The 14,116-nt window shown below is 36.2% G+C and overlaps 1 protein-coding gene and 1 long non-coding RNA gene across 9 annotated transcripts in view; one reads left to right on the top strand and one right to left on the bottom strand.

Annotated features, from left to right (window-relative positions):
- RSPO2 (R-spondin 2) overlaps positions 1-12,583 on the top strand; it is a 223,442-nt gene extending 210,859 nt beyond the window's left edge. For all 8 annotated transcript variants that reach the window (XM_032251699.1, XM_032251690.1, XM_032251714.1 and 5 more), the window contains one exon: positions 10,714-12,583. In XM_032251699.1, the coding sequence (XP_032107590.1) occupies positions 10,714-10,829 (116 nt within the window). In that variant the 3' untranslated portion in view covers positions 10,830-12,583. The remainder of the gene's footprint in view (positions 1-10,713) is intronic.
- LOC116532544 overlaps positions 1-14,116 on the bottom strand; it is a 177,196-nt gene that overhangs the window by 57,062 nt on the left and 106,018 nt on the right. The window contains exon 3 of the long non-coding RNA XR_004260899.1: positions 2,357-2,426. This is a non-coding gene — a long non-coding RNA (uncharacterized LOC116532544). The remainder of the gene's footprint in view (positions 1-2,356; positions 2,427-14,116) is intronic.

Raw genomic sequence — 14,116 nt, 5'->3', positions numbered from 1 at the left:
TTTTTTTTTTTTTTTTTTTTTTTTTAAAGTTCCCTGGAAGATTATTTTACCTCTGGCCTGTGAACTGACTTTTAGAACCACAGGTCTAAACTTTTTCTGACTCTGAGCTAAAAAATAAGCATCCTGTGGTTTTGAGTTTTGCCACAGGCACACTGTTGATACTGAGTTGGAGCTGCTAAATGTGTTGCTTGACCCTGGGAAACTGAGGCTTTGAATGTCTTAACCCCAGGGAATAACTGATTTGAGAAACATGGGTTGTAGGCCAGGCCCATCAGGGATCTAATGGGACCCAAGGGAACCCTGATATTGTGTGGGATTGAGCAGGGAGGCTGATGCCCTTCTCCAGTCTACTATTTACTTATTAATTTGTTTGTTCAGCAGTCATTTAAATGATTACAGATCAAATGCATTTTGCTGGGCACAAGGGATCCAAAGACTATAGTGGAAAGAGTACAGGTTTTAGATTCTGCCAGATGTTGGTTTGAATCACTGCTGAGCTATGTGATTTTGTGCTATTTACTTAACTATCCGAAGCCTATTTCCTCATCGGCAAAATGGAAATAATGCTTGCTTTGCAAGTTGCCATAAGGATGAGAAATAACACAAGGCACCTTACATAGTACTATAGTTTATTTAGCATTTGTGTGCCAGGTATAATATGTGAAATTTTATACATATTCTCCTTCATTCTTTATAGAAATGCTGAAGCGGGCACCATTGCTACTACCAGTTTATAAATGAGGGAACTAAGGTTTAGAAAAAGTGTCTAGTCTAAGATCTCTAGTTTCTCAGTGGCATAACTCTGCTTTGAATCTGGGGCTGACTCCCCAAACTCATGTTCTTAACCTTGTATTCTAGATGCCTGCCAAGGCTAGTATCATGTTATATCCTGCTACTTCTCCAGGTTAGGCCTGGGAGTGATTCATCCAAGAGCTGTTCAGGCATCCATGGCTCTGTGGCAACTAAAGCATGTTGAATTCCTCTCTTGGGAATATGCCATTGGGACAAAAGAGGACTCAGGCTATTATAACAGGGAGGTAAGCCGAAAAGTCACAGGGTGTATCAGGGATAGAGTGTAGCCTACATAGACCATGTACAAAGCTGAAGTTGAGGCCAGAAGCCATGAGGGGACCCTGGGAAGGAAAGGAGAGTTCATTTTATAGTAGATGTCAAAGACCCTGTGGCTTTGGTTCCTGACCACTTTCAGTGTTTAGATGTAACTCTTATAGCTTTGCTCCAACTCTGAGTTGACATGAGTCAAATATCTGTAGTTTGATGGAAAGTCTAATGAGGATGCTATGGTACATTAAATTGTAGCTATTTTTTAATTAAAATAATTAAAAAATAAAGATGGGATCTCCTTATGTTGTCCAGGCTGGTCTTGAACTCCTGGCCTCAAGTGATCCTCCCACCTTGGCCTTGCAAAGTGCTGGGATTATAGGCATGAGCCACTGCACCCAACCTATTTTTAAATATTTACAAACTAGTAGCCATGATATACAGCCAAACAAAATTGCAATCGAAGGTGGTAAATATGAGAATGAGGGCAGTTCGAAGTGCTACAGGGCAGGGAATGTATTTATGATCCTTGGTGGAGCATACATTCCCTCATGTTATCCTGTGTTGACTGTGTTCATGTAAAACCTGCCACTTAGCTGAGTGTTGGCTTGGACCAATAACCTATGCCCTTTTCTTTAAGAGAAAGGGTATTGCTTTGTCACCCAGGCTGGAGTACAGTGGCATGATCACAGCTCACTGCAGCCTCAAAATCCTGGGCTCAAGCAATCATCCTGCCTTAGGGTCCTGCGTAGCTAGGACTAGAGGTGTGCACCATACGCAGTCTCATTATCTTATATAGCCGCCATGTATAAACCACTATTTTCTTTTCACTTGTGTGTTTTCAAGTTCCATAGAAATTGTGCTGAATTCAAATTAAACAAATGCTTGCCATATGATGACAGTTCTACATGTCATTTCTTGGGCTACTACTTTTTGTTTTTCATTTAGCTAATGGTTATTGATTTAAGACCAAGAGGAAGGTATTACATTTTCTTGTTCTAATGGAATTATCTTAAAAGGTACCTTCCCTTATAGTATGAAGTCAGCCATGGAGGAACTTAATTCTTTTCTGGTTATCCCATACCTCCTAATCAAATGAAAACAGTTGAATCATTTTCTCTGCAAACCTGATGTTTTTTCTTATTTTAGGAGTGCCAAATGAGCCTGATATTTATCTGCATTTATTTCGAGTAAATTTAAGGCAGGCAGCTGTATAACATTCTGGCATCACAGTTTGAGTCCTTACTGATTCCCCCCACAGCATTCAATTAAATGAAAATGCAAAAAAAGCACTTACAGGGCCTGGTACAAAGTAGGAAGGTTCATCATCTCACCTTACTTTAGGAAACTTGGTAGAATGCATCTTGCTAAAATGTAAGAAAAGGAATAAGCAATGAATCAATGCAGTATAAATTTATAGAAAATGTAAGTCACATATAAGTTGTTATTTATGCAGAATTTATCAGTTCATACAGAGTTTCATAGTTAGGATGAGGTCAACGACTTTTTTTGTGTAACTGTCAGGGTAATATTGTCTTCAGTGCTTCTCTGTCTTCCTTGCAGAATGACTCTATAACTTGAAAAATGACTCTCTATTCTTATCCAGTGACCTTTAGAGTTGGGAAAGTATATAAGAGAGTAGCATAACTAGGCTTGGAACACAGGCTTTTCCTTCTAATTAGCTGTAGGAGCATGGGTAGGTCACTCTAGATCTTCTGTGCTTCAGATGCTTCATATCTAAACCACCTTGCAGAGTGGACTACAGCAGGGCATAGCAAATGCCTAGTATATTTGCTGTCTTTCCACCCTCACCAGTGCATCCAGCTCATTGTGGTGCTGGTAGGTCAACTTGTCAGGAATCACCACCAAACAATCAGCTTTCATCCTTGATGTCAAATCTATGTGATACTGTCAAATCTTTGTGACTTTCTGCATCGGAAGATAGTCAAGATCATTTGCAGTTTTACAACCTCTGTTCTTATAAATAAGGAATCCAAGATAAGAACCTGTTATTTGCAGGTAGCTTAACTTTCCATTAAGAAAGTGAAAACTGGCAGGGCACGGTGGCTTACACCTGAAATCCCAGCACTCTGGGAGGCTGAGGTAGGTAGATCACAATGTCAAGAGATTGAGATCATCCTGGCCAACATGGTAAAACTCTGTCTCTACTAAAAATACACACAAAAAAAATTAGCTGGGCATGGTGGTGCACACTTGTAGTCCCAGTTATTCGGGAGGCTTAGGTAGGATCCAAGATCGCATCACTACACTCCAGCCTAGTGACAGAGCAAGACTCCGTATCAATCAATCAATCAATAAATAAATAAACTAAAGAAGGAAAGAGACAACCAGAATTTGTGAATAAATGCTTTTCCCCTAAATCACTATTTGAATAGCGGACTTAACATCTTAATTTTCTTCTCTCATTAGTGCAAATATCTTTTTAATAGTGGTGCAATTAAATTTTTTCCTTGTGCAGCTCTTTGGTCTTGTTACTTAATCTTTGTTCCACTAAAGCGATTACCTATGGTTAGAAAGAAAGATAAAGCCTCCAATAGATGTTCAAAAAGGTATTTAAGAAATTAGAGCCCCAAAGTTGCCCTGTACATTAAAACAAAACAAAACAAAAAAACCCCATCTCTTCACCAGTACTCTTACAGTAAAAGTGAATTGTTGCCCCCTTGTGGTAAAATAGTGCATTTAGTTTTTCACACAAATAGTAAAGTCTTGTTTTATAGTTTCTACTACTCGGAAAACTTTGTCCTTTACAATTAACCTAAAGTATTTATGAAAATAATTTCAGATAATTTTAAAATGATCTCATTTGTGCTCACCTATGTGAAACACCATAGAATCCTGTCTTCGAACTGTTTTATGTTTCTCTTTGAGGAACTAGAGATTTGAGAGTTTACGTTAAATCAACTAGAGTGAGCAACATTATAAGAAACAAGCTCAAATCTTATTCAGATTACCTTCTTATAGTCATTTTGCTTCAAGAGAGCTGAAAGAGATTTTGGAATATTCTTACTGCCCCTTTAAAAGTCATGTCATATACTTGAACAGTGATTTTCTTCAGAGCTGTAAAATGAGGAATTTTTGAAATACCATGTGCAGGAAACGTTAGTGGTAATATAGCTCATTAATAAAGGTTCAGGTGATCTTCAAGGTTACCTTTTCTTCAATTTCCATCATTTTGAACATGAAATAAAATTTCAGAACCAAATGGGACTTCCTGTCAACAAAATGAGTAACAGATCTGACTCCTAATAAAATGTCTTCTTTAAGAAGAATTCAAGTCTTAAAGACAAAAGAAGCCATTTCATACTATTCTGTTTAGGCCAAAAATATGGTACATTTTCACAGATGAAATAATAGTAACAGTTAGGCTTCCCATTTAAATTGGCTTATTGAATTAGTTTTACAAATTAGTGTAAACCTATGCAGGTAGTAAGTATTCTGAATCCTGATATTCTGAATGATTGTCACATTTGTATGTTTAGATAAGTCATTTATTTTGGACAGTTGTCACCCTACCAATAGTCTTGTAAGAAGAACAACTTTTATAAGTTATCTCTAGATAGTATGTAGATTTTTAAAGCACATGCTCTTTTATGAAGATTAAATGACTAAGTGACTCTTTGGAAAATGTTCTAAGTTATTACTTGACATTCAAGATGCCCAGTAAACTCTCCTTAGTAGGTGGCTTGTTATTATTTTTAATACTTTAACATTTATTGCTTTGTCTCTATTTTTCTTAAAGAAAATAGCAAACCATTATCGAAGGATTAGATATTGCCAGCCCTTTCAAAACACAGCTATCTGTGAAATCTTTTTAATGAAAAGAAGAGGTGTATTTCTAGAGAACCAAATGGTTGTCACTGAAAATGCCTCTTAAGGAGCTTTGTGCTGTCAGTAAAGAGCCACAGTTGATTCATTTCCTTTACTCTTTCCACCTTACTCTCACTTCTGACTCCAGAGCTGATGTAAATAAGTAACCGTTATTTTATTTACGTTTTATATTACATAAATAAGTAAAATAATAATTAAAATAAGTCAAATTAAAATATGCCCATTTTATATTATGTAAGTAAAACGTAAATTATTTAAAAATCAGCTCTATTAATCATTTCACATTATATACAGACATCACAATATCACATTATATACTATACAATTTTCATTTGTCAATTAAATGTGTTATTCTGAACTATTATGGACAGTGGGGGCATTTTTATCTTAGGCTACATAGGACATAGTGTGGTAGATCCCAGTCTTGCTCTTCATATTTGCCTACTTGGACTGCTTTCTAGATGGAAAAAAGCTTCAAGAAGTAACCTCCATTCTTAATGTCTGAAGTGGTTAGGCCAATAATTTTTAAGCTTTTATATCTCAGATCTAATTACAAGTGATCACTCCACATAAGAATCTGCTTACTATCATTTCCATCACAGTACAAATGCTTTTGTACTACGGGCTTTTTCTTATATCCATTTATGATAAGTTTTAGTGATATGTAACAGTAGTATTCCTGGATATAAAGTTAATTGCTATTACTTAAAATATAAAATACTTAAATTCATAGTTGCAAACACACTTTATTCCCTCAGTAATCATAAAAAGAGGTCATGAAAAAGTGTAGTCAGGACATTTAAGTATGTTACAATTTTTTCAGTATTAAAGATCCCTGTGCATAAATCTTTGTCCAAGTTTAGATTATGTTCTGAGGATAGAGTCCTAGATCTGAGTCAAAAGTTATAAATATTTTTTAATACGTTTGTATACATTGCCAGATGGCATTTCACAAAAGCTGTATCATTTTTATATTCTCAATGCCTCCTGTTGCCTGTCTCCAGATATTCTTATAAGTGTTAGGTATTTTTACTTTTAAGGATCTTTGTAGTGGCATCTCATCTTATTTGGAAGTTTCAATTGTGAGATTTGATTATTTAAATATATTAGCTATTTTTATTTTTTTATGAATTGTGTTTAAGTCTTTTGTCTATTTTCATATGAACTTGAAAAAATATTTTAGAAACCAGTTGTTTTTCTAGACAGTTGCTAATCTTAAATAAATCTCTTTTGCTACTCATTCTTGGGCAAAATCAAGTTGCCCAATGGAAAAAATAAATGGTCCAATGCTATTCATCGTTTACAACTCAGTCCTTGTGACTCTAGATGTGAAGGTAAAACATTTCATGTTTTGCCTCCAGAGTGTTCTCTGAAATATGACAGTATCTGCCAGGTTGCTGGTTACACAGGTTTCTTGTCCCTAAGTTATAGTGGCTTTGAAGAATGACTAAATCTCTTTGAGGTGATTTCCAAGTCTCCATGATGAATTTCATAATGCAGTGAAGCTCAGGTTTCAAGTCAGAGCATCACAAACTTTTTTGTCCCAGTTGTGGCTACAACAGTAATTTCAGTTAATTACATTTGTCATAAATGTGCCTTACCTTCCCTGGCTTGTGTGCTTATATATGTACCTATATGTGTGAATGTATTATGTATACACCTATATTTAGAGAGAAGCTTTTATCTCTTTTATATTCAAAGGTACAAAGTTTTCCTTTAGTTTTCTTCCAATATATTTACACTCAAAGTCTTTCTTAAAGCACTTAGCATTATGGAATCTCTAGATAGCCTCTGTGCCTTACTCTCAGGGATGTACAAGAAACATTGTTCCAGTGATGGAAAGATTCTTACCTAAACCTAGTGAGAGGAGAAAGCATTTGAAGACTTCCCTTGACTTTGACAGTTTATGGAAGAATGAAATCAGTGTCTGCCTGGCAGTGGAGTTGGCATTTGCACAGCTTCATGTAATTTGTGACTAGCCTATATATTGATTTAAAATAATGTATCCTATTTCTGATTCTAATAGCAGCAATTCACAGCTGGGTGGTAGCAGTATTTCTGTAAGGAATTGTTCATCTTTCTCTGCAGAAGAGTTGATAGGTTATGCTCTTGCACCATTTCCACATGTGAGCAAGTCAATGTCATTACATCAGTTAGAATGTGGCTTTGATAGTATCTTTCTAATTTTGTTCATTTTGAGGATAACCTTGCCTTGCCAGTGATATTTTACACATCTTCCTTTCATCCTAGAGACATAACTTTTTCACATAGTGTCTCATAACTTTCTAGTGAATGATAACTATAGTGTTTTCATTCTACAAACATAGAGACTAAGAGTCATGCGCATGCCTTGCCAGACAGACATCTCAGTTACAAGACTGTGCCTAGCTACCAGGTTTTCTTCTTCCCAGAAGTAGCCTTTCTCTAAACCACATTGCATTGCCTTACTTAAAAACGGTAATAACTGGGACCAGTCATCTTCTTGCATTTTCGTAACAGTTCTGAAAAGAACTGCCCTGATTTTAAAGAGATCCCCTTAGGTATGATGTGTCAAAGCCACTGCATTCTCAAGGCAGTAGGGATAAAGATACGCAGACTTTGTCGTTAGAGTTGGATATGTTGGATGTTGACAATTTCCTAAAGCTCAAACCTTTTTATTTTTATTTTTTGATCCTGGGCAGTATCTATTCCAAGTCTTCTCTTGTGAACTAAAATGAAAGTTAAATTCATGACTTGAATTATGCCTTGCATGACTGGCATCATATGTGCCTTTAAATACTCCCTGTACAGCATGCATGTGCTTGGGTGTGTGCAGCAGTTGAAGTCTAGAAGTCATTCTCCAAGTCTAATCCTTATCCACAGAGGTAAAGAAATTAAGCAGAAACAGATCAGCATGCTTGTATGTCTAATATAACTTATTTTCAAATACACAGGTAAAAATGGGGACATATTTTCTTTTAGCTTTAATCTCACTGGTTTCTTTACTCATGTTTGAAAATCTTAGAACCTGAAAAAGGAATATGTATGAAAGATCCTTTCTGTATGTTATGCTGCATTTTAGTATTCTTTTATTACTTTGAGCTGGGCTTCAAGTCAGAACAACCTACTATGGACCACAAAATATTTTCAGTTAATTTAGCCCTGTCTGTGGTCAAATCCTGGCTAACCATCTTAATTCCTCTGTATTTTCAATATATCTTATGTGAGAAATGGGACTGGCCAAAAACAAAACCAACCAACCAAACAATAGCACAGAGGTGTCATTCAAGAGAGACTTCTGAGGAAAATCTTTAGGGCTGTAATTAGGGCCCCCCAAACATTGCTCGTTGGAATTGTTACCACCTAGCTTATTGCCAACAGAATAATTGTACAAGAAAAAATCATTTTACATAAATAAGCTTTCAAAAGCATTGCTGAATTTTTGGCCAGGATACCAACTGCTTTATGCAAGTATTGAGTAACTTCCCTATTACACAATATCGTATTAGCCAGCAAACCCAAAACCATTTAATATTGACAGTTACTTCAGAATAATATATAGGGTAAATGACATAAAACTGGCCATCTTAAAATGAGCTTTTCCTGTTATTTTGCATGGATTTGCTGTTCGTGGAAATAGTACATATTTAACTTTTAACTACATAATTTACGTGAAGGACTGAAATTGTGAATGTGAAAAGCTTTCTTTAAATAACATATATTCAGTATATTTTTATTCTGGCAGAACACATTTTAAATATCTAGTGATGTAAGCTTTATTTTTCCATTCACTTAATTTCGATTTGCTTTTAAAATAAATCCCAGGCTTTATATCAATTAAGCTTAAACCAAATGAATTTAAAATGTAGTCAGCAATGATTTTTTAAACTAAGGATTTATTTAGAGAACATACAGAACTAAGAAACTTCTTCATAACACTTTATAATTGAAGCTTTTAAAATATGCTATTTTATATTAAGTATTTCATTTTCTACCCTCCTTCTGTGTGTCTCATCATTAGAGATAGTGTTACTAAATAGTTGTAACTTTACGTTGCTTTGATTAATGGTGGCTTAAACTAAGGTTTCATTGGGTAGGATTAACTACGTTTCAAGATGGCAAAATGCCATTATAACATTAATGCCAGAATTTAATGAGAAGCAAAAGTTAGCTTTAAGGACCTTTATAATTTAATATGGGGACATGAACATGTTCTCATTCTTTTAATGCAGTGTCCTATTAAACATAAGTTATTCTTCTAAATCTTTTTTTTCTTGTGATAAAAAGTTTTGTTCAGCAAATGTTTATTGACCATTGACTAAGTGCCAGTCACTGTACTAAGGTCTTGAAGAGTTAAGCCTGTTTTCCATCCTTACAACAGATCCTTTCTGATCAGAAAGAACAGAAATAAGAAACGTCAACCTTATTTAGAAATCTTATGGCCTGCCTTAACCTCGTATGACTCTGGTTTCCTAATGCATGTATCTCCATAGACTCTGGTCTGTTTCCTTTTCATTTTTGACATCAGCCTCCTTCTCCATTGCCTAGATTGAAAAATTGGCCAGCTATATGCCTGGAATGAAAGGGTCTGGGATATGTAATGTTACAGGTATGGGAAGAATGAAGAGCACAAAACTGAATGTCCTATTCCCTATTCGTAGTACTGATTACTGTGGTGCCAAGTAGCTACACCATACAGGGAAAGAAAAGTTTGTAGAAGTATGAAATAAAATTGGAAGTAGGGCAAGTAAGAGAGAAGAACAACCAACAGGCTTCTGTCTTGTTCATTGAGACAGAAGTCTCCCTGTACTGAAGGTGTGTAGGGGTGACTTACTTTCTGCAAAAGGCAGGAGACCTTTCAAATCCTTTTCTGCTCTAAAAAAAATCCTATGATTTCTGCGTGTTTAGAACTCAAAGAGGGTGGTAGACCTAGGACAGATGTCTCATGTTCTTTTATTCTTTTCTCTCAAAATCTTATGTATACATACTTAGAAATGTTGAGATCTTATAAAGTAAAACTATAAAACTATAACCACAGATGGAGGAAGTAAAATTTAGCAGAGGCAAAGAAAAACACAGCATCCAAAAAATTCCTGATGGAGGAAATCCTCAGCTAAGGCAAAGAAGAGAAATAGGATAACTTGGTATGATTGTCCGGTAGACACATATCACCAGTTCATTGGAAAAAAATAAGCTTTCTTCTTGCTCTCCATTAATAACAACAACTTGTTCAGGGGATTTGGATAAGAAGCCATAAGGTACATAATGAATGATGTCCTCATGAATTTTTATAGAATAAAGGATTGTACATCTATCATTTTATACATTGGTATTTGGAACACTGTGGAAATAATGTTAAAAGCAAGACTCCTTTTTCCCCATGGGGAAGGGAGAGAGGAGTTTGAAACTTCTGGTATGTTTGCTATAGATAGATGCTTATTTTCTTTTGACCCACTGACATGTGGAGCAGTAGAAAGATGTAAATATGTGTAGTAAAGGGTAGCATTGTTAAAGCTAGGAGGGAATAAATGGAATTTTTGTGGCAGGATGATATTTGAAAGACGGATCAGGCTGCTGGGAGGTGTTTCAATATGCCAGTTCCCTGTAACAGGAAGATCAGTCTCTGTTTTAGACAGCATATCCAATTTAGTAAATTATTATTATTCTGTCAAAATTAATGTGAACAATTTTCTCTTTGAGGCTGCTTTTTCCATAGGTGATGTTTTCCAGATGGGCTTTGTGCAGCACTCCCAATGTGTTTGTGTTTTCTTTCCTAGAGAAAGAGCCATTTCTGACATCTCTTCATTTCTCTTTCCTCCGTTGTAGGGAGGAGAACACCAAAGGTGAAGGAGAAGAGGAACAAGAAGAAGAAAAAGAAGCTGATAGAAAGAGCCCAGGAGCAACACAGCGTCTTCCTAGCTACAGACAGAGCTAACCAATAAAACAAGAGACACACCTACTAGATTTTTTTGGGTTTTTGTTTTTGCAAAAGTGCACAAAGCTACTCTCCACTCCTGCACTCTGGTGTGCAGCCTTTGTGCTGCTCTGCCCAGTATCTGTTCTCAGTAACATGGTGAAAGGAAGCACCACCAGCGTGGCCCCTGTGTTATTTATGCTTTGATTTGAATCTGGAGACTGCGAAGGCAGGAGGAAGTGCATAGCCCATGACTTGGCTCAGTGTGTGCTGAGAATCCGTCCCTGGCGCCACGGACAGGCAAGAGGTGTGAAGCTTCAGGCCACCACTGGAGGACAGACTTGTGCCTATTTATGTGAAAGAAGATGCTTGGCAGGCAATGCGCTATTCACTTGTGACCTTTATTTCTCACGTTGTGCATTTTCAAGGATACGTTTATGTGGATATCTGCTTAGTGTTACCATGTGGTATTCTCAGCATCTGTTAACGTCATACTGTTGTGCAATGAAACTGCTTTTAGCTGAGGATACGCTCTGGAAATTCCTGCTTAGTTTCACAGCAGCCCTAACATGTATATATTCTGCAGGGGCTACATAACAAGCTCTTATTTACTGTATATTTATGCTTTCTTGTGTGTAACAAGTCATACCTGATTAATATGATGTCACTTTGTTTCTAGTGGTTCCTAACCCATTGCCTGGTAATTACTTTTCTAATTTGGGGAATTGACAAATGTTTTGTTGCCTCTTGAAACTTTTTTTCCCCCTCATTGTGGGTGTATTTCTCATTGTAAGGGTAGGATAAACTAGTTTTTGTTTATAGATCAAATGACTAGCGTCAAAGAATTTGTATATTGGATAGACCTTCCCCATTCCACATGTCACACACGTAGATGAAGCAGCAGGTGGCATCTGGCAATCAGAAGCCCAAACTCCCTTTTGAGTCTAAGATGTGATGACTTTGATGAAACACAACTGAAAACATGAGGGACTCCATGTAGTCACTTGTAGTTCTTGTTATGGAGTTTTACAGGCCAGCTACAGAATTTTCCAAACATTATTTGACTGACTTTAATTTTTTTTTTTTTTTTTCAAATTTAAAGCAATCCCTGACTTTCAATGACAGGGCATCTATCAATGTTCTTGGGTCACTGAAGAACTTACTACCATGAGACTGTGCATAGAATTTTAGGAGAAAAGATGAATTTCTATGACTGCTGGTCAGATTGTAACAGGTCTCTATTGAGCCAGAATGTTTCAGATCTGTGATGGAGAGGAACACTATGGAGACTTCCTCGGTGACTTTAGAGCAGCTGTTTCAACACATCATTGTCCACTTGGAGGAACCGGTTTTTAGAAGGTTGGGAATTGGCTTTTTCAAAAAGCATCATTATTTCCTGGCTGATCCAGGAGAAAATTAGAGAAAAATAATGGTTGCGGATTTCTGAGGAAACAAAGCAAGGTAAAACCTTTTTTTTTTAACCTTGCTTTGGCAAAACTACCTCTGCAGCATTTTTGTTTAACTTTGGATTCAAAAGCATCTTACCAATAATGATAAATGTCGTATACATCATTAATATTGCTATAATAAGCCATATATGAATGTTGCATACAACTTTAGAGTTTGCATTTAATCCTGAAGTGATCACCTCCTTTCATGTCTATTTACACTATTTTCCCATACTAAGTGGGGAGGGGGCTCCTATATAGTACTTCATTGTTAGTAAGTCAATACCTGTTGTTTCTGGGATGTTCTTTTTGTGCATTAAAAACTTCAAAATTATTTTTTGTGGAGATTTTGTTTTTACTTTAGAGATAAATTTAGGAATAACTTAGGACTTTGTTCTACTCTCAAAATAGCAGCGCTTTAAAAAAGATCTTTCCTGAGATGCAAGGCTGGTTCAACATGTATGAATCTATAAATGTAATCCATCACATAAACAGAACCAAAGACAAAAACCACATAATTATCTCAATAGATGTAGAGAAGGCCTTCAACAAAATTCAACAGCCCTTTATTCTAAAAACTCTCAATAAGTATCAGTGGAACATGTAAGAGCTATTTATGACAAACTCACAGCCAATATCATACTGAATGCGAAAAACTGGAAGCATTCCCTTTAAAACTGGCACAAGAGAAGGATGCCCTCTCTCACCACTTCTGTTCAACATAGTATTGGAAGTTCTGGCCAGGGCAGTCAGGCAAGAAAAAGGAAGGGTATTCGATTAGGAAAAGAGGAAGTAAAATTTTCTCTATTTGCAGATGACATGATTGTATATTTAGAAGACCCCATCATCTCAGCCCAAAATCTCCTTAAGCTGATAAGCAACTTCAGCAAAGTTTCATGATACAAAATCAATGTGCAAAAATCACAAGCATTCCTATACATCAATAACAAACAGCCAAATCATGAGTGAACTCCCATTCACAATTGCTACAAAGAGAATAAAATACCTAGGAATACAATTAACAAAGGATGTGAAGAACCTCTTCAAGGAAAACTACAAAGCACTGCTCAAGGAAGTAAGAGAGGACACAGATGGAAAAACATTCCATCATTCCATGTTCATGGTTAGGAAGAATCAATATTGTGAAAATGGCTATACTGCCCAAAGTAATTTATGGATTCAATGCTATCTCCATCAGGCAACAAATGACTTTCTTTACAGAATTGGGGAAAAAACACCTTAAACTTCATATGGAATCGAAAAAGAGCCTGCATAGCCAAGACAATCCTAAGCAAAAAAAAAAAAAAAAAAAAAAAAAAAAAATAAAAAAAAGCTGGAGGCATCATGCTACCTGACTTCAAACTATGCTACAAGGATATAGTAATGAAAACAGCATAGTACTCGTACCAAAACAGAGATATAGACCAATGGAACAGAGGCCTCAGAAATAATGCCACCCATTTACAACCATATGATCTTTGACAAACCTGGTAAAAACAAGCAATGGGGAAAGGATCCCCTATTTAATAAATTGTGCTAGGAAAACTGGCTAGCCATATGCAGGAAGCTGAAACTGGATCCCTTCCTTATACCTTATACAAAAATTAACTTCAGATGGATTAAATATTTAAACATAAGACCTAACACGATAAAAACCCTAGAAGAAAACACAGGCAATATCATTCAGGACATAGGCATGGGCAAAGGCTTCATGACTAAAACACCAAAAGCAGTGGCAACAAAAGCCAAAATGGACAAATAAGATCTAATTAAGAGCTTCTGCACAGCAAAAGAAACTATCATTAGAACTAAATGGCAACCAACAGAATGGGAAAAAATTTTTGCAATCTACCCAACTGACAAAGGG

Source organism: Sapajus apella, unplaced genomic scaffold, assembly GCF_009761245.1.
Source record: "Sapajus apella isolate SASKATOON/1434 unplaced genomic scaffold, GSC_monkey_1.0 scaffold3, whole genome shotgun sequence".
Taxonomy (NCBI): Eukaryota; Metazoa; Chordata; class Mammalia; order Primates; family Cebidae; genus Sapajus; species Sapajus apella.
Note: the sequence above shows the minus strand (reverse complement) of the source record. Positions and strands in the feature narration are given on the sequence as shown.